The 24,853-nt window shown below is 35.0% G+C and overlaps 1 protein-coding gene across 1 annotated transcript in view; it reads right to left on the bottom strand.

Moving 5' to 3' along the window:
- Positions 1-24,853, bottom strand: part of phf14 (PHD finger protein 14) — a 120,398-nt gene that overhangs the window by 5,726 nt on the left and 89,819 nt on the right. Inside the window, exon 17 of the mRNA XM_051136951.1 lies at positions 19,145-19,262. Within this exon, the coding sequence (XP_050992908.1) occupies positions 19,145-19,262 (118 nt within the window). The remainder of the gene's footprint in view (positions 1-19,144; positions 19,263-24,853) is intronic.

Here is a 24,853-nt window from a genome sequence, read left to right as displayed (position 1 = left end):
CAAATTTATGGCACTTGAATGATTTTTCTGAAGAACAGCAGACAGCTTAATTGTTCAAGACACACAAGGGACTCATGAACAACTATCACTAAACAAAAAAACACAGCTGCAGATCATTCAGGTAACAACACAGTGTTAAGAATCAAGTGTATGTAAACTTTTGAACAGGGTCATTTTTATAAATTCAACTATTATTTTCTCTTGTGAGAAATATGTAAACATCTTTTATGTGAAATATCTTATTCAGGTCAGTACTAAATAAAAAAATAACATGCATTTTGTATGATCTCTCTTATTTCTGTAAAATAATTAACATTTTGCAGATTCTGCAAGGTTTATGTAAACTTTTGACCTCGACAGTAGATGCTAGTCTGAAATTGATTGATGAGGGGTCGTACAGTTTACTAACTCTTATGTTGTTGCAAACCTCTTTGACTTTGTTTTGCAGAAGATGTTTTCATGAAATTGGATTTCAAGTTTTGTTCCCATACAAGGGCAGTCAAAATACAACAGAAACCATTTAGTTAAAAATATTTGTTAAATATCTCAGTTTGTGTTCCACAGAAGAAAGTCAGTCATACAGGTTTGGAACAACATGAGGATGAGTAAATGATGACAGTTTTCATGTTTGGGTAGACTAGCCCTTTAAGCTTAAACAGAGACAGTACACTAAATACTGAAAAAAGGAGGGAACATTGTCAGCACTAGGTGGTACTTCCTATTCCAATTTAATCAAAGTATATGAAAAGTTTGAGAAGCTAGGGTATAAAAGAACAGGACTCACGCACGCCGTCCATCCCCAACAAGATGAAATGCCTTGCTGAAAACTGCAATATACATGTCAAAATATAAATAATTCCAAAATGTGAAGTTCTTCCTCGGTCTATAAAGCTTCAATTTCAAATCTTCTTTTTTCGAAACAGGGTGCTCATTTTGCTGACAGTGTGACATTTGCTTTGTGAGGGAGAGACATGGTGGAGACGCCGGCCCACTGCGGGCCCGATCACGCTGACAGGCAGCGGCTTTGTGGGATATCTCCATCACTCTCCTCGAGGGAAAGCTGGAGCCTTCATTCTGCCATTCACTCTCCATGCAGCAGCCAGCCCTCTGGCTACTGCTTATACATGTATGATAATGAAATGCCACATTCTTCATTCTAATTGCATTTTAGATTTTAAAAGGGCAAAAAAAAAAAACCCTAAGCTCGTGTGAAATAGCAAGAGAGCGAGAAAAATGCGCGACAGCGTAAGGAAGAATTTAAGCGAGCAAAGACGAAAGAAAAGCGAGAGCGTGGTCTGGACCCTAGGTGGCAACAAAGGCCTGTGGCGTGTTAATGCATCTGAGTCGGAGACCCCTGCTGCCTTACAGCGACACAATCAAACCCCCTTCCTTCTTTTCTTCCCACCCACCCACACTACACGCGGCAAACTTCATAAAGTGGGATTAAAAATAAAGCTGTGCTGAAAAAAAAAAAACATAAAAAAGAATTAAAATTTACAACGCTGCTTTTACTTTAATAAGCTTTAGCATCCTTTATCAAGCTGGCACAGTCCTCAAAGAATTAGCGGGCTAATTAGTATGACTTATTTCTTTATCGCGTTTTCTGCTTTCTTTGTATTTATTTGTGCATGTGTGTTATATGCGGCTTTTATGTGGCGTGCAGGAAAGAAGCGGCTTTCCGGCCTCCCCCCGTTTGATAGGTGCCGGCGCGCGTCTGCAAACCCGTGTGCTCCGCGGAAGACAGATTGATGTCCCACAACGATGATGAAAACACGCAGCATGTAAGGAAGCAGGAGAGACATCTAGAGAAAATGAAGCGCTGTGGCTCAAACCAATGGGTGTCTTCAGGGAGACGTGAGAGAGCGAGTGTGCTATCAGGCCTCGGGATTATTCATGACCCCTCCTAACCATCTCTCTTCATAGAGATGGTGGAAAAATATTTACCAGTCAGTGTAATTTGATAAAGCTATACTCACCCAGAGAAAGCTAGTCTTGCGTAGCCAGAACTTTTAACTAAACAGCATAAGTTTGGATGCACACCGCAGTTTATTCTAGCCATGAACTGCCTACTTAAAGGGATAGTTTACTTAGAAATGAAAATTCTGTCATTAGTTTCTCACCCTCATGTCGTTCTAAGCCAGGAAGAACGTTCATTTTTAGAACACAAATTAAGATATTTTTGATGAAATTCGAGAGCTTTCTGACCCTGCATAGACAGCAACGCAACTACCACGTTTAAGGTTCAGAAAGGTAGTAAGGACATCCTTAATAGTCCATGTGACATTAGTGGTTCAAATATAATGTTACAAAGCTATGACATGTTTATGTCAAAACGGCAGTTCCTGCATTAGCAGCACCACACACATGCATTGTGATACTCTTGTGAATGAGAGTTGAATTAAGTTAAAAGTATTCTCATAGCTTTGTAAAATTACAGTTGAACCACTGATGTCACATGGACTATTTACATCGTTGATTTTGACATTTTGTTTTAGTCTTAGTCATAGTCTTTAGACTAAAATGCCATTAAGTTTAAGTCACATTTTAGTCATCTGAATTGTTTTAGTCTTGGTTTAGTTTTAGTTGACTAAGGGCTATAGTTATTCTAAACAGGGCAAATTAGCGCAAGAGCGCAATTACAATTCCGTCATTTACTTATCGACCAATGCTCAAATAAAGAAATAAAGAAGCCACAGTACATTGTAATGAACCGGAGGCCAAAAAATGAACGTTTGCTAGAAGTCTTGATAGACCTGGTATTGTGTGGCTTGTAGTTGAGGGTTCCAAGTCGTCTTTTACTTCCTGACGCAAATTAAAAATAACATGGCATAATGTGTCCTTTTGGCATTCCAAATAAATAAATAAGTGTGGAAAAACATCCTCTCCCTTATACCACGCACTCTCTGTTCTCTGCAGTGCCTCCTCCTAGCAATAATTGCTGTAATTTCAAGCGCAAAATAGTTTAAGACATGCTTTTTCGGCCGTTAAATAATGGCGCAAATGCCAGTAATTTGACGAGCGCAAACGTTAGTAAAACATGTTGCGTGATTCGTTTGAATACTCTCCTCCCATAAATTTTGCGTCTGAAAGGGAAACTCCTACAAATGCATATGCGATAAAGTCAGGCACAAAAATAACTGTCCTAGAGATGCAACAATACAGTTAGTCCACGATTCAATATGTACCTCGGTTTTTAACCACGGTTTTCGGTTCGGTTCTGATATCTTGCCACTTCACTGCGTTTTTTTTTTTTTTTGTTTTCAAAATACTCCCGTAAACCTCTGTACATTGGAAAAAGTGTGGTTTAGTATATATGTCTGCTTCAATTTTCTTTTAAGAGAGGTATTATTTTTTTGATTTACGCAAAATAGAATGATTCATTTATACTAATCCACATATGCGTCAAAGAAGTATCATTGATGATGTTCCGTTCCAGCTTCTCTAATATGGATAAAGGCATAACTTAATAAAAATAAGATATAACGCTAAACGTTTTACATCATGAAATGTAAGGACAATAAACACTCGTCTGCAATAATATATTGGTTTATCTGTGTTCTTCAAGCCATCTTGTGTATTTTCATAAGCCGTTGCTTAAGTCGCTGGGGGTATAATTGTAGCAATAGCCAAAAATACATTATAGGGGTCAAAATTATTGATTTTTCTTTTATGACAAAAATCATTAGGAAATGTTCCATGAAGATATTTAGTAAAATTCCTACTATAAATGTATTAAACTTTAATTTTTGATTATGATTATACACTGCTAACAACTTCATTTGGAAAACTTTAAAGGCGATTTTCTCAATATTTTGATTTTTTTGCACCCTCAGATTCCATATATTCAAATAGTTGTATCTCGGCCAAATATTGTCCTATCCTAACAAACCAAACATCAATTAAAAGCTTATTTATTCAACTTTCAGATGATGTATAAATCTCAATTTCGAAAAAAAAAATTGACCCTTATGACTGGTTTTGTGGTCCAGGGTCACATATGAGTATAGAATATATTGTCTGTCTCATTCTGTGATGAGAATCCACATCAGATCACATAAGCAAGTTACTTCAAACACTCGACTAATGTTGTGAATTAAAAAGAGGTTGTAATGTTTTTTATAACTCCTTTGTTGGACAACAGGTTTAGAAAGGCTTATCATTTCATGTCCATTAGAATGGAAGATGCTCTGCATGTGTTGCTTTTTCAAATATAAGTGGGGAAGCGCTTCCTCATTTCAGCATGTGAAATCACGGGCACACATACAGCAAATTCCGAGAGAAATAAAACAAGGAAGTTATTTAAATACAAAACCGGAAAAACGCAGTTCACAAGTGCGTATTAAACTGTGGATGTCGTACCTAACGGTTCAATATTATATTGAGAATTGTGACATCCCTACTGTGTCCACACCTTTTCAGCGCTAATTCATCACTCCGTGTCTTTATTCAAAACTGACAGTACATTTTTAACACCAAGCTGTTAGTAAAACTGGCCCTAAATATAACAACTTTAATTGACTAAATATACAGTAGAAATAAGTAGATTTAATCAACTAAAACCTTATGGGTTTAGTTTTCAAAAATTTCCAAACTCATTATATATCTGTTAACCTGGTAATATGAATGATTTGAACACGCAATACAGATTTAACTGCTGTGACACATAGCGCTTTTATCTCAAAATTAAATAAAAGAACTCTTAATTAAGAAACAAGAACAAGGTCCTCTTTTCAATGAAATACCAAAGGTTATATAATACGCATTTTTTATAAGAGCTTGCATACAACATCCTTCATTCTATGAAGCAGACATTATACAGGATATTATATAACAGTTTACATTCACTTAAGATATAACTGGGTGCGTTTATGTGAATTACTAGTAAAAAACGGACAATTTGACATCATTTTGTGTGTATTTCACTGTTAAGACAGATTTCTGTCCAGTTGTCCCTCCCTAACATTTTTGCCTCGTTTTTATTCATTGACAAAAATGTCAATAGATTTTCGTCTTTGTTTCTGTTATTTAAAAAGAGTTTTGGGTATATCGAAAAACTCCCATTTCATTTTTTCCTCCAACTTTAAAATCCTACATTGCTGCAGAAGTACCGACCCAGTGTTTACAAAGTGAACATGCAAGAAGATTAAACGCCCTTTACAACAACAACAAAAAAAGGTAAAACAGTGATATAGGGCGATTTAAAAGTTCGAAAAGAAAATGAAATGGGAGTTTTTCGACCTACCCTAACTGTCTTGAACCAGAGTGCCGGAGTGCACACAGAGCTAGACAGGACAAGTGTTAAAAAGTTTATAAATTGTAATTTTTGTTTGTTTGTTTGGTTTTTTTTTTTTTTTTTTACAAAATGACTGATCATTTCACTACAAGTAGATAAGACCATTCTAAGCTGCATTGAAACTGCATTTTGGAAGTTAAAGGCACCATTAAACTCCACTATATGGAGAGAAAATGTTTTCCTCAAAAAATAATTTCTTTACGACTGAAGAAAGAAAGACATGAACATCTTGGATCGGGGATGAGTACATTATCTGTACATTTTTGTTCTGAAAGTGAACTTCTCCTTTAAAGGTTTAATGGCACATACTTGGCAAACTCCAAAAAATGTCATGATTTCATTGTCAAAAGCAGACTTATCCCCCGAATGTCATATTCATATTTGTTTCTTGGCAAACTGACAAAAATCCTTAAATCAGCAAATCAGATTACAGCTTTCCAGTATCACTGATCAAAATGACACATTCATTGATCAAAAGCATTACAAAAGAGTTCTTTTGAACTTTAGTCTTTAATATCCTGAAAAAAAAAATGCATCATGGTGTTCACAAAAATATTAAGCAGCACTGTTTTCAACATCGATAATAGTAAGAAATGTTTCTTAAGCATCAAATCAGTATATTTCAGAATGACTTCTGAAAGATCATGTGACACTGAAGACTAAGTATTGGCTGCTAAAAATTCAGCTTTGGCAGTTTAAACTATATTTACCTTCAAATTTGTAATACTATTTTAGAGTATGACTGTTTTTACTGTGTTTTGAATCAAATAACTGCTGTTTTGTTAAGCATAGGAGATGTTTTGCAAGATTCTGTTTCTGCTTTCATAAAAATCAAACGTACATGTCTGGGTTTGTACAACGAGCTGACAGAATTCTACACAAGTAAACAAATTCAGTGTGATGGTGGTCTGTAAGCACAAACTCAAGGACGTGTGTGTGTTTCAACATAGTGGATATGACACAATTGCATTCAGTCATAAACACTCGCTTCATTAGGCAGCTGAAGCTGTGCGTTACGCGCTACATTGAGCCACCTCTGGCCCTATCGCCTTTTTCTCTCCCACACCCACTCCCAGCAAAACCCAATCACCAGAAAGCACAATTAAATTTCATGACTATGCATATTTGCGCTTCCCATTTTCATTTATTACAAAGGGCATTCATTAATCTACCTTTTTCCTAGAGAATGGATTTTCATTTTAGTGAGGTGTGACAGATACTGAGGTGAACTTACCAAGAGATGGCTAATTAAATCAGCAGTAAAATGCACAAGCCAGAGATTTTTCCCTCTTTTTTTTCTTCTTTTTTTTTTTTTACTCGCATCTGATAAGAGCCAATGCTGCGGGGAGGAGGTGTGGTATATGGAAAAGAGGACCTACTTTCTCTCCATTTCCAATTTCAGGTGAAATATTAAATCACAAATAAATGTAAGTGCTCAAACTCTGCGAGAAAATTGGTTACATGGCTACATGCATGGATGGAGGCTCTCAGCAAATGAATGGATAGCGAACTAAAAGCTAAACAACATCCACCATAAAAGCAGAAGCAATAAAGAGCACGCTAATAAAGTAGCAACTAAAACGCACACTCGCAGGTGAAAACAGATGAGGTGCATCTGCAGAGTGGCGAACACCTACACCAACTTGAGCGAAACGACTGCTGGTAAAAAGAAAATCCTTAAAAAATGCAATCTTTTACTTACAGCATATATGTATATAAAGCTAACAAAAATGTACACATTTGCTTTACAGCAATTACACCAGTTTGAAATAACATCAAAGTGAGTGGTAAATAATAACAGAATTTTCTGTTTTTGAGAACTGTCGCTTTAAGCAAAGAATGGAGACCTCAAGACTGACTATGTGTGTGTGGCCTTTCTGTTATGAACAGTATGCAGTCTGCTGATCCCCATTAATGTGATTTATAGCATCACACAGTAACACTCCTCTAAGGCTGCATTTGTTAAACAGTGTGCCGGTCGGTACGTGTGCATATGGGAGTGTGAGAGAATCAATTTTTGAACAGATCTGTTAGTGTCGGTGCAGGTGTGGAGATATCCCTATAGTTGTTACAGAGTCTTTCTTTGTCAGCAGATACTGAGGGGATGTCCCATCAAACACAGCCAAATTAAATAAGGCAGTGCATATGCACCCATGGAGCAGGACTCAATGCACTCATCACAATTCTGAGAAGCACAGAGGTCTGAGGGTTGTACGGTCTTGTCATGTTCAATGTCACTACGAAGTGTGATAATGCAATTCCTGGTCCTGGTCCTTTAATAATTCATGTGAAGGGGAGAGCCGCCTCCTCTGCTACCCTCACTGTTGTTGTCTAGTGAGTCGGTTGAGAAGTGCTACTTCATCTGTCACCTGCTTATTTCAATGAACCAAGAAAGTAGTAAAGTACAACTTCTGGTGTTATGTCTTGTAGCTAATTATGATTAACTAAAATTATAGACAGGAAAGGTTGGCAAATATTCCCCATCATTCAACAGCAGTGGTGTTCTGAATAAATATGTTTTTAAATGAACCGAATGATTCGTTGATTTACTCATGTTTCACTTTGAATTAATCTGTTTTCAAACTAACCGAAAGATTCATTGATTTACTCATAAAGACAGTTACTTGTTTCACTTTGAATGAAAATTGTTTTAGAACAAATGGTTAAGTCAATGATTCAGTGATTCATTTGCAAAGACAGTCACTTGTTTCTGATTAAATCCATGTTCCTTTCTGATTAAATCCATTTCAATTCAGTGAATGATTCAAGGACTCATTTGTCATTTGTTTCAGTTATAAATGAATGTGTTTGAATGAATCAATTCAGTGAATGATTCAAGGACTCACGCATAAAGGCAGTCATTTTTTTCATTCATAAATGAATGTGTTTGAACGAATCAGTTCAGTGTTTGTTTCATTCCTGAATGACTCTGTGTTTGAACTAATCGATTCAGTAAATTATTTAAGGACTCACTCATGTAGACAATCATTTGTTTCAATCCTGAATGAATCTATTTGTCTGAACCAGTTGATTCAGTGAATGATTTAAGAACTCACTCATAAAGACAGTAATCGTTTTAATTCCTGAATGAATCAATGTGTTTGAGCAAATAGATTCAGTGAATTAAGGACTCACTCATAAAGACAGTAATTTGTTTAGTACTTAAATGAATTTGTGCTTGAACGAATCGATTCAGTGAATGATTTAAGAACTTACTCAAAAAGACAGTCATTTGTTTCATTCCTGAATGAATCTGTTTGTACGAATCGATTCAGTGAATGATTTAAGAGCTCACTCATAAAGACAGTCATTTGTTTGATTCCTGAATAAATCTGTTTGAACGAATCGATTCAGTGAATGATTTATGAACTCACTCAAAAAGACAGTCATTTGTTTCATTCCTGAATGAATCTGTTTGTACGAATCGATTCAGTGAATGATTTAAGAGCTCACTCATAAAGACAGTCATTTGTTTGATTCCTGAATAAATCTGTTTGAACGAATCGATTCAGTGAATGATTTAAGAACTCACTCATAAAGACAGTCATTTGTTTCATTTTCTGAATGAATCTGTGTTTGAATTAATCGATTCAGTGAATGATTCAATGTCTTACTCATAAAGACAGTAATTTTTTTCTTTCCTGAATGAATCAATATGCTTGAATGAATTTGATTCAGTGAATCATTTAATTACTCACTAATAATTCAATTCAATTCACTTGTTAGAAAGCCACTCAGAATTAAGACATACTTCTTTTTTCACATACTGTTTTTTCCTACTGTAAAGTATGGAATTATGTGATTTCAGATGCAGCCAGATACATGTTTTGTTAATGAACAAATCAATTTAGTAAATGATTCAATGACTCACTTATTAAGATTGTCAGCTGTTTTATTCTTAAATGAATCAATGTGTTTAAATGAATTGGCTGAATGAATTATGAATGATTCACTTATTGGAAAGCTCTTCGGTCAATTAAATTTGAGGATCAGAAATGTATAATTTTATCTAATGTATCAACGGCTATTATGCTCCTTTCCTACATGTCTGTTGGCAGTCCCTATTGACTTCCATAGTATGGCGGAAAAAATACTGTGGAAGTCAATGGGGACCAAAAATTGTTTGGTTACCCACAAGCATCAAAAAATAATCTTTTGTGTTTAACAAAGGGAAGAAACTTATATAGGTTTGGAACAATTTTTTTGATGAATTAACCCTTTTACCCAAATATATCTTTAGTTATGTTGTGACGCCCTTTCAAAACGGACAGTATACTGAGATCTGAGAGCATAAATGCAAGCAGTCTATGACCAGACGAATGAACTAGGCTGCAATCACTTCAAAAAATGACCACTGGGACGGATTTGAAAGGTTCATGGTTTTTGTGGTAAATTGTGCCATTTTACCAAATCATAAAACCTCTACATCTCTGAAGGGTTTTACAGGTCCATCCTGGTTGTGTTGTACAGGCACTGTAAGTGAGTTAATAAAACCCACTAAGTGCTAAGAAAGTGACCAACAGGACAGCTGAAATTTGCCATGCCATCTCTAGGGTCCTGTTTACTCTGTAAATTGGCCCCTGAGAGGACATGAGGCATCCAGCTTGCCTAGTTAAGGTGATGGACGTGACTCCGCTGCATTGATTTTCCCTACGTCTTAACACTCTCCATCCAACTCACCGGTAAGCAGGGTGCAAGGTAACCCGCTTCAAGATCATGCTACCTTTTCTTGAAACGCTAACCTTTGGTCCAAACTGCATCTATGACTGCACAGCTACAATAACTCACCCTATTTATGTCTGACCTCTCAAAACCCCATTGAACACTTATTCAAGTGGCCTTAACAGAACACTGTAAGAGGGTAAACTGAAGGAGACCTGCTACAAACTTTTCAACCAGTAGAAATGGAATCAGTTATATTAAGCTAGTGATTTTTCCTTTGATCTTGTTGGGTGGCAATCAAATGTTTAATAAATTTCCCTTGCAAATTTTATTCTGTGGTAAAGCTGGCTGAGTGACGGACTTAATTAAGTTAATAAGCCTAACTTAATTAGGCTGTTTAGCAGGTCAGTCTGTCAAGGCACTGATTGATAACTGTACTTGAAAGATAATCACCCCCAGAACCTGAACTTGATATCACCTCATCAACATTAAAGGGATAGTTTACCCAAAAATAAAAATTCTGTTGTTAATTCCTCAACCATATGTTGTTCCAAACCCACAAGACCTTTGTTCATCTTCGGAACACAAATTAGGATATTTTTGATTAAATCTGTAAGCTGAAATGTGAAAGCTACATAGACAGCAACGCAACTAACATGTTCAAGGCCCAGAAAGGCAGTAAGAACATTGTTACAATAGTCCATGAGACATCAGTGGTTCAACTGTAATTTTATGTTTTCTTTGGGCACAAAAAGTATTCTCGTAGCTTCGGAAAATTAAGAACCACTGATGTCACATGGACTACTTTAATGATGTCGTTACTACCTTTCTGGGTCCTGAATGTTTTAGTTGCATTGCTGTCTATGCAGAGTCATAAATCTCTTGGATTCCATCAAAAATATTACAATTTGTATTCCAAAGATGAACGAAGGCATTGTGGGTTTGAAACGACACGAGGGGGATTAATTAATGACAGAACTTAATTTTTGGGTGCACTGTCCCTTTAAAGGTAGTAAACAAGGTAGTCTTTTAGGGGTAAATAAGGTATAAGCTGTTGTACCTCAAAGGGTAGAAGGCCTACAAATGGTTTACAGACAAGACTTGTTTCTTAAAGGATTAGTTCTCTTCCAAAATAAAAAAAATTCCTGATAATTTATTAACCCCCATGTCATCCAAGATGTTCATGCCTTTCTTTCTTCAGTCGAAAAGAAATTAAGGTTTTTGATGAAAACATCAATGGGAGCCAACGAGTTGAAGGTTCAAACTGCAGTTTCAATGCAGCTTCAAAGGGCTCTACACGATCCCAGCTGAGAACTAAGGGTCTCATCTAGTGAAACGATTGGTCAAAAAAAAAAAAAAACAGAAGGTAATTACTTTACTAAATGTACATACTTTTTAACCACAAATGCTCATCTTGCACTAGCTCTGCGATGCGCGTCTGCAACTTTACGCATTACATAATCATGTTGGACAGGTTATGTGTGGTAAGTTCTTGGTCTGTATACCAGTTCAAAAACTCCATTTCTTTTTTCCCTCCAACTTCACAATTGTTCAAGATTGTTGTTTTACCATTTTTTGTAAATGGCATTTGACTTTCTTTTTTGACTGCCCCCTAATAGCTGACTAACCGTTAGTCGATGAGACGAGGCTTGGTCGACCAAAATTTTATTAGTTGCTTAGTCACAGAAAAAAATTACCACAGGAAGCGGCGAAGTCAAGCAGTCCATGACGGACAGATCGTTAACGGCTGGTCTATGTGGTAATACAGTACATCGGGCAGGACATGCAAATGCTCACATATCATTCATCGACCTCAAATATGGCTTTTCATCTAAAAGACATATGTAGTAGAAACTTTACATGGCTGCTTAATCTAATGTTAACCTAGAAAACTGTGCGTTATTGAAGTGTCTGTGCAGAGTGTGAAAGCTGAATAGTAGCTTGCTCACCGCATGACAGATGGAGGTGCTGGTGCACTCACTTGTTCTTAAAATACTCCATTTTTGGTCATACAGATAAAAGTAATACTTCTTTCGAATCTGTAAAGACTATGTTTATTTGTGTGCACTTACAAAAACAACAAAACATAGTGCTTTTGTGAAATAATGAAAGCAAACAGGATCTTTCTGCCATCTTGGTCTCAGTGAACTTGTGCGCGAAACTTCGAAACTCTGTGTATACTTGCCTTACAGACATCAAAATATATCTATACAAAGTGAAATGTCTACTTTCAAATAAACCATTTATTAATAAACTTGCAACTAATATTCGACTAATGCTTAAAATGAACGACTACCATTCAACCAGAAAAATCCTTAGTCGAGGGCAGCCCTACTTTCTTTGCTTGTTCGTTTTGTAAACACTGGGTCGGACCTTACGCCTACGTCACACATGATTACATAAGGTTGACCTAGTGCAAGATAAGCAGTTGTGATGAAAAAGTATTTACATTTTTATTTTTTAGAAAACGACCAATCGTTTCACTAGATAAGTCCCTTATTCCTCGGCTGGGATCATGTAGAGCCCTTTGAAGCTGCACTGAAACTGCAATTTGGACCTTTAACCTACTGATTCCCATTGGAGTAGAACAGCGGAACCTAATAATGGTTCGAAATTTCAGAATAACTGGAAATGGAGAGCCATCAAGTCTCACTGTTGTCTCTTCTTCCTTAAAAAACCCATAAAATGCACTTAATTCAGCATTTACTTTCCTCAAGTTTCTTCAGAAAGTCTAAACATGAATGGATTAAGTTAACTTTAATTTACAAGTGGAATGGAAGCGAAAGATAAAGCTGTAAGAAAATTTCTAATACATTAAAAAAAGCAAAAATAAATTAAAGAAGCAAAAACTATTTGTATCCTTGCATAAAACATTTCATAGATAAACAAGAGAAAACTCAGAGTAAATTAAAATAGTTCAGTTTAAACCTTAGGGTCAAGAAGTAGCACACTTCAAAAACAATCTCTACTTGTTGTCCAATCAGCCTGCTAGACCACAAATGCATTTCCGTAAGTGTTGTAATTGCTGCAGTAACGAGGCTTTTGACCCCGAGTCTAGATAGTGACTAAATTAACAATCCACAAAAGCTGTCCTTTAGGCATTTCCATTCCTGTCTGAATCGGGTGCGCCTCGTGGCATTTCAAACACACCACAGATCTGTCGAAACGTTTTATCACGAGGGCGAGCCACGGTGACACACGGGTGTAAATAAAGCTCAAACAAGCCCCTCTCCACCACCTAACGGGCTCTCGAACTAAAGGCCATCCGTATATTGTGGCAGGACTGTCATTTTATTACCCGAATCAATTCGGCAGGGCTCCGAAGTGACAGCAGAGGGATGTGGCCTTCGTTGGCCGGGGGTTATCTGACGTGCGCAGGCAGGGAAATACACAGCCTTCGTAATGAACTCAACTCTTACTAATAAAGCCTTTATTGCTGGGCCACGTGTGAACTGATACCGGCGTCGGCCCCGTTCGCCCGTGTGCTCGTAAACTAATGAAAATGAGCTTTTTCTCGCAATCGTTTTTTTGGCGAGGGAGGAAAAGGCAAACGCAATTAAGTGATTTAATAACACAAACGTCTCGACGCGACAAATCATCCACCGAGAAACAACTTAAACAACATTTTTTATTAATCAAGACCTTAGAGGTAAAAACCCATTTATGGTGACCTTTAAAAAGGCAATGAGTGAGAGAAACGCACCGAGAGACAGATAACCGCACGGCAAGCTCGAGACCGTCTCGTACCCTCCAATCGACGCGCGACACCCACGGATTGGCCCCTACGTATAAGAGTTTAGGTTCTGCAGTGGGAGTGGGCCTGTCAACGGGCCCTGTGTTTTGATCGAGAGGCTGAGAACGAAGACGGCTCCACGAGGTGCGAACCTCTCGACTCGACTGTCTCTCTCTCGCTAATGCTCCCCGCTCACATCTAGAAGTCAAGGCTGGAAGGGATAACAAATCGCCTCTTCAGTTCCACACTTCTGAACCGCTACTTCTTCATTTCGCTGCGGCAAAACCAAAGCGCCGCTCCCCCTTTAATGTCGGCCCCCACAATCTTGCCGAGAATTACAGATGAAGCTGGCTGCATTTTTAGATGGCATTTTAAAAAACATTCGGACCAACCGCAGGTAAAGAGGTTCACAGCGTGGCAGATTACAGAACTTAAAGTACTTGAATGCAGTGCTCATCTCTGGAGTGCTCTTTGATTCTCATAATGGAATCAATTATGTTTCAAATGGCAGCCACAGCCAAAAGACTTCTACCCTTTACCCTGACTTTATGTTGGTGGGGTCAGATGTGTCTGCATTTACAGTATAATGATTGTTCAGCCAAATATGTTAATGATTTTTTTATGTCTAGAACAGAAAAACGTAAAGATTTATATTTGAATGTCTATTTAAAATGAACTGATTCATAATAAAATTTCACTGTACATTCACACAAATCAGTATTGCACACGCAATGCCAAGGCAAAAACAAACAAACAAAAAACAAAACAAACAAACAAACAAAAAAAACAAATAATGAAATATCTAAGATAAATATGCGGATAAAAGCACCAGACGCTAAAGGGGAACATGAACAAAAATCGAAAAAAAAAATTGGGCAAATTATGCAAATCATAAATATTATTAAATGAAATTTAAATAAACTTGAATAAAATTAATAAAATGTGTGTGTGTACACTAAAACATAAAACATTTTAAATTACTTAAAATGTCTTAAATGTTAAGTGAAATAAAATAAAAAAAATGGAAATAAAACTTTATTTTTCACTGTAGTTTAAGTTGAAGTTCTACAATAACTAAAACTAACATTAAAAAATAATTTCATTACTAAAAATGTATCTAAAATTAAAATCTAAAAATAAAACCTAATTTAACATATTAAAAGAACGAAAACAGTATATCAGTGATACTAAAATAACACTGATATACAGTATATACACACACACACTAAAACCATTAAAACATTTTTAAATACTTAAAATGACCTAAATCTTAAAAAAAAACTTTTTCTCACTTTAGTTTGTTGAAGTACTACAATAACTAAAACTATGACTGAAATAAAATAAAGAAAATATAGATATAATATGAAACCAAAAAATAATAATAAAAAACAATATTTCTAAAAAAGTATTTAAAATTGAAATAAAAATCTAAAAATAAAACCTAATTCAGTATATCAAAAAACGAAAATACTATACAAATGATACTAAAATAACCCTGATACACAGTACATACACACTAAAACCATTAAAAAATACTTATTGTAAATTATTTTAAATACTTAAAATTACTTAAATGTTAACTGAAATAAAATCTTTAAAAATAACATCACTTTAGTTTCAGCTGAATTACTACAATTACTGAAACTGCAACTGAAATACAATTTAAAAAAATGAAATATAGATTTAGATAAAACAAAATATATTTAAAAAAATTACTAAAAACTGTATCTAAAATGAAACTGAAAATCGAAAAATAAAACCTAATTAAACTTTTAACTAAACATATATATATATATATATATATATATATATATATATTAAAATACTTAAAAAGACAAATGTTAAGTAAAATTAAATCTTCAAAAAAAACAAAAAAACACTTTCTTCTTCTGTCATTGTTCCTTTACCATTTAGCTGAAGAAAGGCTATAAAATGACGGCATTAGAAGGAGCAAGAAAAATCCAAGGAGGACAACAGAAACCAGGTAGTGAGGGTAAGATAAGACAGCAGGTCTGACTAAAACCACGCATAGCGTGTGTGTGTGTGTGTGTGTGTGTCTGTGATTAAACAGGATTGTGTCTGGTCTCTGCGAGTCCCCGGGGAGCGGCTGGTCTCACGGCAGGCTGTCACTGAACACATTCTAAAGGCAAAGACTTGTTTAATCCCCGTGGCCCTGTTGCACCTCCCACTGTCTAAAGCTCTTTTCTCTGTCACCACTCGCCTTCTTTCCATCGCTTTTGTTCTGAACTGCACAGCTCTCATTCTGTAGCAGCAGGTTACCGATCTGCGGCTTTTCTTCAACGCCTTCGATTTATAATAGGCCTATTTACAAGAGATACACAGCACACACAAAGGAGGTCTGCTGCCAGAACATAATTCTCTATCAGTCGATTTTATGAGCGACACATTAGGCACTTTTACATGTATTTGAAACAATGGGCTCATGTGAGTAGACTGGGAGCTCTTTTAGCTCATTTTATCTTCACATTTTGAACAAACTTTAACCAAATTTTAACAAACAAATACTGCAATTTCCAACCATTATCTTTTTTTTTTTTTGCACATTTACTATGGTAATACCATGTTTGTGCATGTTATTGTAGTATCATGTCTTTTGTACATTTACCATTTTTCCACATAAATAAATACCATCACATTTTTGCATGCTTACCATAGTAAATGTCTACCATGTCTTTTGTACATGTATGATTGTAATGCTGTCAATATGCTGTTATAGTTATACCATGTTTGTTGCACATTTACTGAAGTAATAACTTGTTTTTGAATATAATTTCATGTAATTTTGTTTTGTTTGTTATCGTAGTATCACCATGTCTGCTGTACATTTACCATGGTAATACAACGTTTTTGCACATGGTATCATAATAATACCATGACTTTTGGACATTTATCATTTTAACACAATGTCTTTGGTTATGATATCATAGCAACAACATATTTTTGTACAAGATATTATGGATTGTATTTTATCAGAGTGATAACATGATTGTACTGGTAATGGTAAAACTAATGGTAAAACCATGTTTTTTTGGATGTTTATCATTTTAACACCATGTTTTTGGTTATATCATAGTAATACCTTCTTTTTTTTTTTACATTTACTAAGATAAGACATTTACTAACACAGTATATTTGTATATCATCACAGTAATAACATCTTAATATTTTTATTATGGCAATACTATTTTTTTTCCTCATGATATCACAGTAACTTGTTTTTATGGTAAACCCATGTTTTTTCTACATGGAATTATAGTAACATCACATTTTTGCATTTTTATCATAGTAATAATATGAATTTAGCATTTTTATAACTGTAATGATGTGTGTGGATATGGTATTATAGTAATACCATGTTTTTTTTTTTTTTTTGCTCATTTACTATGGTAATACCATGTTTTGCATATAATTTCACAGTAATACCATGTCATGTTTTAGTACATTTACCATGGTGATACCATGTTTGTACAACATTAATGCACATGGTATCATAATAATTGTATATTATTAGAGTAATAACATGTTTGTACATTTATCATGGTAATACCAAATGGTAATTCCACATACCATTGTACATTTGCCATGGTAATACATTTTTGCATGTGATATCATAATAATACTATGTTTTTTGTACTGTACTTTTACTATGGTAATACCATGTTTTTTGTTATGATATCATAGTAATACCATATTTTTTTTAAATAAACTATGGATTGTATATTATTAGAGTAATAACATGTTTGTACATATATCATGGTAATACTACTTTTTCCACATGGTATCATAGTAACACCATGTTTTTATGGTAAAACCATGTTTTGGCACATGACTTCACATCAATACCAGTTTTTAGTACATTTACCATGGTAGTACTATGTTTGTGCATGTTGTTATAGTATCACCATGTCATCTGTTCATTTACCATGGTAATACAACATTTTTGCATATGGTATTATAGTAATACCATGTTTTTTTGTACATTTACTATAGCAATATTATGTTTTCGCACATGATTTCAGAGTAATACCATTTTTGTGCATTTACCATGGTAATACCATGTTATAGCATATTGTCATAGTATCACCATGTCTTCTGTACATTCACCATGGTGATACATTTTTGCACATGGCATCATAGTATTACCATGTTTTTTGTACATTTACTATAGCAATACCACGTTTTTTCTTTGATATCATAGTAATACCATTTTTTTTTTTTTGTCAATTTACTAAGAAAGTATAGATTGCATATTATTAGAGTAATAACATGTTTGTACATTTATCATGGTAAAACCATATTTTTTTCACATGGTATCACAGTAACATTACATTTTTGAATATTTACTATAGTATTACTATGCATTGTCTATAGAAATACCATGTTTTTTGGAGTGGCATCGTGATAATACCATTTACAGAGACAACACTAGCACAGTGAGCAGTAATGTATTTACAGATATTTTAGATAATAGCTTAATAATAAAAACTTAGGGGGGTTGGAATCAAAAAAGTAAAAATAGACACAAATATGACAATTGTTATCAAACAGTATTCTACTGAGCTACAAAATTAATATCTCTGAGGGGTTCAATCATTAAATCTCAACCAAGAAGGTTAGAAGACGTACAGTACCATGTTATTATCATAACCATTATTAGCATTGCACTACCATTCATCTCTCCACATATACAGTATATTGTAAGGCATTTGGCAGTGTCTACATTTCTCATTCTATCATCATGCTCTCTGCCTCAACCTTTTAATTTTAATCCTGAGCAATAATTTCATGTTACCCATTCCGCCATGCAGTCAGACCACCATCATTTTTCATCTTTTACTTTCTCTTCAGCAAACATCAATTAACCCCCATTTTCCATGCCGCTAGAGTCTGGCTAGCAGGACTGTCCATTTAAAGATAAATTGAAAAGCAGATGCATTTATTAACTTAATTAGGTTTCCAAGAAGCCACACACTGCCTTTGATTGCACTGTAATTCAATGAGAAACAGAAATTAAATGTTTGGGGAAACGTGAATGTACTCGCCAATTTCCAAAAATAATCTTAAAAAAATCAACGCGGGGTAAGGTCTAACGCAACGGCACAGCTAAACGTGGCTTTTAGGAAAGGGAACAGGACCGGCTGTTGACGTGTGTGGAAGGCTTTTAGGGTTTGAAACAGTGGCTGACTGCTATCACACTCTTTAGCGTCTTCAAACAACATCCGCTTAGGATGTGCAGAAAATATTCATTTATTCATTAAATCGGTCAATCAATCATGTCAGGAAATGCTACAGAAAGAACAGGGCTTATGATAAACTGAAACAAACTACTCAACCATTTTTAGCACCATCCATGTGCCATAAAGCAGCTGGAATGCTGGGAGAATGTAAGAATATGACTGAAGCGGGTAAAGAGGGGGATTCTTGTTGACTCTCACCTTTGATGAAGAGGTGTCACATTCTTGACAGATCCATCCATAGCCGGTTTGTTTGGGCGACTTCTTCAGGGGAGGGTCCAGACAGCCGAAGTGGTAACAGAGCCGACACTCATCACACCTATAAAGAAAACAGGCAGCATATTAGCAGCGAGAATACATTAAAATGCAGCTGCGGTGCCGCCACACGCTCACACACACACACACACACACACACACACAAACTTGCAATCTGCTTATACCCTGCCAAGAGGCCAGTATGGCCCTAACCAGGCAGGTATGATAGATGGTGACAGAGCCATTTGCTGTCAGGTAACAGATGCTTAATAGATTCAAAACACATTGGCACACAACCTCTCACACGGCCTTGTACAGCCATCATAAAACACGCTGCTCGATTGGTCCTGCTGAAATGAGTTTCAGCTCATCCTGTCGATAAATCTCTATAGGATTTTTATTCCAGAGTCAAGGTGTCAAGAAAGACACTGAGATTCTGTCCTTAGTTATAGGTCTGCTCAACCACCGTCTCCAACTATCCGATTTTACATAAACCGTAAAAGACCTCCATCTTCCTTCGATTATTATGCTATTCTGTTCAAAGCGCTGTACTGAATATTGTTAGTCAAAACAAAATGCAACATCCTTGGAAGAATTCAGGGCCATTACGTTGGTTTCATAAAACACTTAAATACATGATACAGTGATTTATCAAATTAATTACAAATAATCACATATACATATTAGAGGATCTGAGGTTCAAATTGTTTCAGTGTTAGAAACATTTCACACTATAAAAATGTATTAAATATGGACAAACTCAGCGAGTTTGTTTTGACCCGGCGGTTGAGTTAAATGTTTAACCCAACCTGCTGGGTATTTTGATTTAAATCAACTATTGTTTTAAAATGACTATATTTCTTGCTTACAATGAACCCAAAATAGGTTGGAAATAATATTTATTATATTTAATAAATAAACATTTATTAATAAGGTTAATAAAAAAAGTTAAATAATAAACATTTACTAAATTGCTTATTAATGAATGTTCACCTTTTGATTATTGCTGATGACCCTAGTAATTGTGTCTGATTTTGAATTTCTAATCTATTTTGGGTTAATTTTAAGACGGCAATATTACTATATTACTGGCTTAAAACAACAGCTGAGTTAAATAAAATAGTGCTGTGCAATGATAAATCACAATTAAGTGCATACAAAATAAATTTTTTTGTTTACATAATGTGTTTGTACTGTGTATATTTATTATGTATATATAAGTACACACACATACAGTATATATTTTGAAAATATTTACATTTACATGTATATATTTTATAGATATAATGCAAGTGATATTAGATATAAATATATTTAATATATAAACATGACATATTTCTTCTTAAATATATACATGCATGTGTGTGTGTATTTATATACAATAGTAAACATTTGAAATGGATCAAAACCTTTCATCAAAGTTGACCTAAAACCACAACAATATCAACTTTTTTGATCCAATTCAAATGTTGACTACTGTATACATAATAAATACACAGCACACACACATACATTGTGTAAACAAAAACTTTTATTTTGGATGCGATTAATCGTAATCATGTCAAAAGTGACAGTTAATATATTAATAACTTTTATACTATTTCAAATAAATCCTGTTTTAACTTTATATTCATCAAATAATCCTGAAAAAATGTCTTGTCTCCACAAAAAAACCTGTTTTCAACATTAAAAATAATAAATGTTTTTTGAGCAGCAAATCAGCATGTTAGAATGATTTCTTAAGAATCATGTTAAACTGAAGACTGCAGTAATGATGCTAAACATTTAGCTTTGCCAGCACAAGAATAAATTACATTTAAAAATATATTCAAATAGAAAATATTTTTAAATGTATATATTTAAAATATTTTACATTAAATATAAAAATAAAATATAAAAAACTAATTGTAATAATATTTCATATTATTTCATATATATATATATATATATATATAAAGTATATAGAAAACAACATTAAATTAGATTTTATATTATAATATTTATTTAATTATATATATATATATATATATATATATTAATTATATTATATATTATATACTTATATATTACAGTGTACACACTATAATAAAAGTTTTGTTCATTGTTAAAACTTATAAAATTCCAAATGAAATTTACATTCTGGTCAGCGGGGACAAATAAACACATCTTTTTGAATAACTAACTGCAATAAAATGTTTCCGCACGTAACAAGCTTGCTTGGTGACTCAGCCGGTACGGAACTTGACTTAGGATCCTTGGGTACGAATCCCGTGAAAATATCACGATGAAAGAGCTGAAAGATAAGAGGTTTAAAAAACGCTTAAACGGCATGCTTTTTATGTCACATTCACTTTCGTTCATACTTTCAAGTTGGTTTAGGTGTAGCGTAGATGGTACATTATTTTAATGGCGCACTAGAGTTATAGCGCCACTCAGGGGACATTTCACATCGAATATGTCACGAAACGTACATGGCGGTACATATTTAGGTCTTGTGAAAAAGTTCCCACAGGTATGTTTTCGTCATGAGATCAGATTGCTAAAATAACATGCTAAAATAACAGCTGTCGAAACACATTAACTATATCTACATTCATACGACTATATAAGAAGCACACAGTGCATTAAGTTCAGCTCTCATTTAACATTCATAAGCTGTATCTTCTAAGGACCCACATGCCCTTCACCCTGCAGTCCATGCTCTCCTCTCCTTCCTGTCCATAATTAACTAATTATGTTGTAATCAATATAGTAGATTCTGATTTGGCAATGTAAATCAGATAAAGCCGATAAGAGCCGGGGAGGTCAATAGGCCCATTCCCCATCCTCGTCTCCATTACGGGACGGGGGGTGCGGCGGTCTTATCAGCGAGCCCGCAGGATGAGGCGATAGAACAAGACAGGGACAGATGCCATATTTTTTCTGCCAGGTGAGCGAGCGGGAACATTGAGACTTTTGCGGAGGCAGGGTTGTTCTTGGTGTCACCGAACCTGACGCTGTGCGACATGGAAGCCCTTTTCAAACTCAGTCCCATCACAGACTTCAAATGCTAATTAAAGGACTGGACGGGGATGCGGCTCAGTGCTAATGAGCAGAGAGTCTAATGCCGAAGACACATGTACACCTTCTGTCAACACGGAGCGGCTATAATACAGCATATAATAGCTAACCCGATCACATTAATGTAGTTTTCTGGTCATTAGTACCGCATATCATCGAGAGAGAGTGCAAAAAGGTCAAACGCACTCTTGATTTCTGCTTTATTAGCCTCATTTATTAAGGAAATGTGATGGCAGAAACTTCACAAACTAGCGCATATTGATGTTCAACAGGTTTACATGCCATTAAGAGTCTGATTGAAGATCAAAAAGCCAACAATGACGCCTGCTGCTCATGTCCACACAGCACATTTCACACTGTTTCTGATCAAGCAACAAAATAAACTTCTCAAGTCCAAAGGGAGCACTTCAAGGTGCCTTTGGAAAAGGGAATGAGCCCACTCTCACCTGTGGTTACCATGCCAACCCCGACAGAGCTGCTATAGGGCAGCCAAAGACAAATGCATTCACAAATTCCCACTGGATCAAAACTACCGTAGCCTGGAATCTCCCAAGACGCAAGCGTAACCTATTGGTTTAACTTACTTACTGTAATTCAAGGTGTTTTTTTCTGTCTCAATAAGAGATACAGAGAAGTCAAACTATTCACAAGTGCATAGAGTACTTATAAGAGTACAGAAAAACTGTTACTACAGCATCTTTAAAAAGGTTAGTTCACTCAAATATGAAAATGCACAATGCATTAAAAGCCTTTTTGAATGTGAAGATCAGGGTAAATGTAACTTATTTTGTCTTCTGGGAAACACATAACTATCTACTGTAGCCTCTGAAGGGTAGTACTAAACGAATAAATACGATATTTCGGTAAATTAAGTAAAATGTACAAATCTCCATTTTGTCCAAAAGTTTTCACTCCCCAACTCTTAATGATTGTTTTTTCCTTCTGGAGCATCAGTGAACGTTTGAACCTTCTGTAATAGTTGCATATGAGTCTCTCAGTTGTCCTCAGTGTGAAAAGATGGATCTCATTGTCTACAGTCATTGTTGGGGATCAAGGGGATGTAAACTTTTGAACCAGGTCATTTTTATAAATCTAAAAACTATTATTTTCTCTTGTGGACTATATGTAAACAGCTTTTATGTAAAATATCTTACTCAGATCAGTACTAAATAAACAATAACATGCATTTTGTATGATCGCTCTTATTTTGGTAAAATAATTAACATTTTTAATGATTCTGAAAGGGGGATGTATACTTTTTGACCTCAACTGTATGTGCATATAATATATATGCTTCAATTACTTACATGCCGGAGTACTGTAAACGACAGGCGTAACCATAGCAAAAGTTATGCGTTTTAAAATGAAAACGCACTAGTGTAAAGCCTAAATGCTGCTCCACACAAACAGTTATCATTTACATGTGTGGAGCATCTTAAATTAAATATCTGCATATTGCTGTGAGTTTGGGTTTATTATAACGTTCATCTGGGAATGCAACTTACGCAATTTAATCAGATTTGTAAGGTGAATCATTTATAAACCTACACAAACACAAGATAATATATCAATATCTTTTTAAACATGCTAACTTTATGGCGATTTCAAAATAAAAACTCAAACCCCCACTCTGAGTTTACGTTTTGATGTCCATATATTCAAGAAATTACATTAAGTTACATTAGTTCTATTGTTTATAGTACATTATGTATATATTTTGTTCAGTAAAACCATGATACTTGCTTTATTTGAACTAATTAGTACCTAATTGCTATTGTATATATATTTTAAGTAATTTTAAAGCAGATTGTTCACTTAGGTCAATTTTATTATGACAAAAAATTAATTATAATTACTCGATTACTCGTCAGAATAATTGACCGAGTACTTGATTACCAAAATAATCATTAGTTACAGCCCTACTTCATTCACCTTTAAAACACAAATTAAGATATTTCAGATGAAATCCGAGAGCTTTCTGATGAAATACCAACATTCAATAATTTCTTCTTTTTCGTATTAGTATTCAACGCACGTTCACGGGAGTATCACGACATATGAGTGTGGTGCTGATGACGCAGGAGCCGGTGTTTACATTAAAACTTAGACTATCCTGATAAAAGTGACAATATCAAAAACATATTATTTAATTTAAATAATCAGCAAGAAGGTGGAAACGTTGCTGTAAGTGGACACGAGGGAAAATATTTTAGAAACTCACTCATAGTATACTGCTCAGTCGCATGAAAATAGTTGTGTTTAATTAAAGTGAATCATACTGACAATACACGTCTTGTTCTGTTACATAAGAAAATTACGAATCCTGTTAATTTCCTTCAACAAACACACACTTCATCTCTTTATCCAACATGAGACTGTTGCAGCAGTCAATTCACAAGCTCATTTAAACGGTGCATACTGCTTGTGCCTCAGCATACACGGTTTCTTCCTGTTTCTAATCCATATATTTATTGTGACAGAGCAATGAGAAAATGGCTTGCCCTCGGCGACAGACTGTCAACTCGAAGCTGCCTCCATTACATGATCCTCCTCTGAAGAGAGAGTGTGGGTAAAGAGAGAAAAAAAAAAACCTGC

The sequence above is a fragment of the Labeo rohita genome, chromosome 19 (assembly GCF_022985175.1).
Source record: "Labeo rohita strain BAU-BD-2019 chromosome 19, IGBB_LRoh.1.0, whole genome shotgun sequence".
NCBI lineage: Eukaryota > Metazoa > Chordata > Actinopteri > Cypriniformes > Cyprinidae > Labeo > Labeo rohita.
The sequence above is the reverse complement of the archived record's forward strand: the minus strand, read 5'-3'. Positions and strand labels throughout refer to the sequence as shown.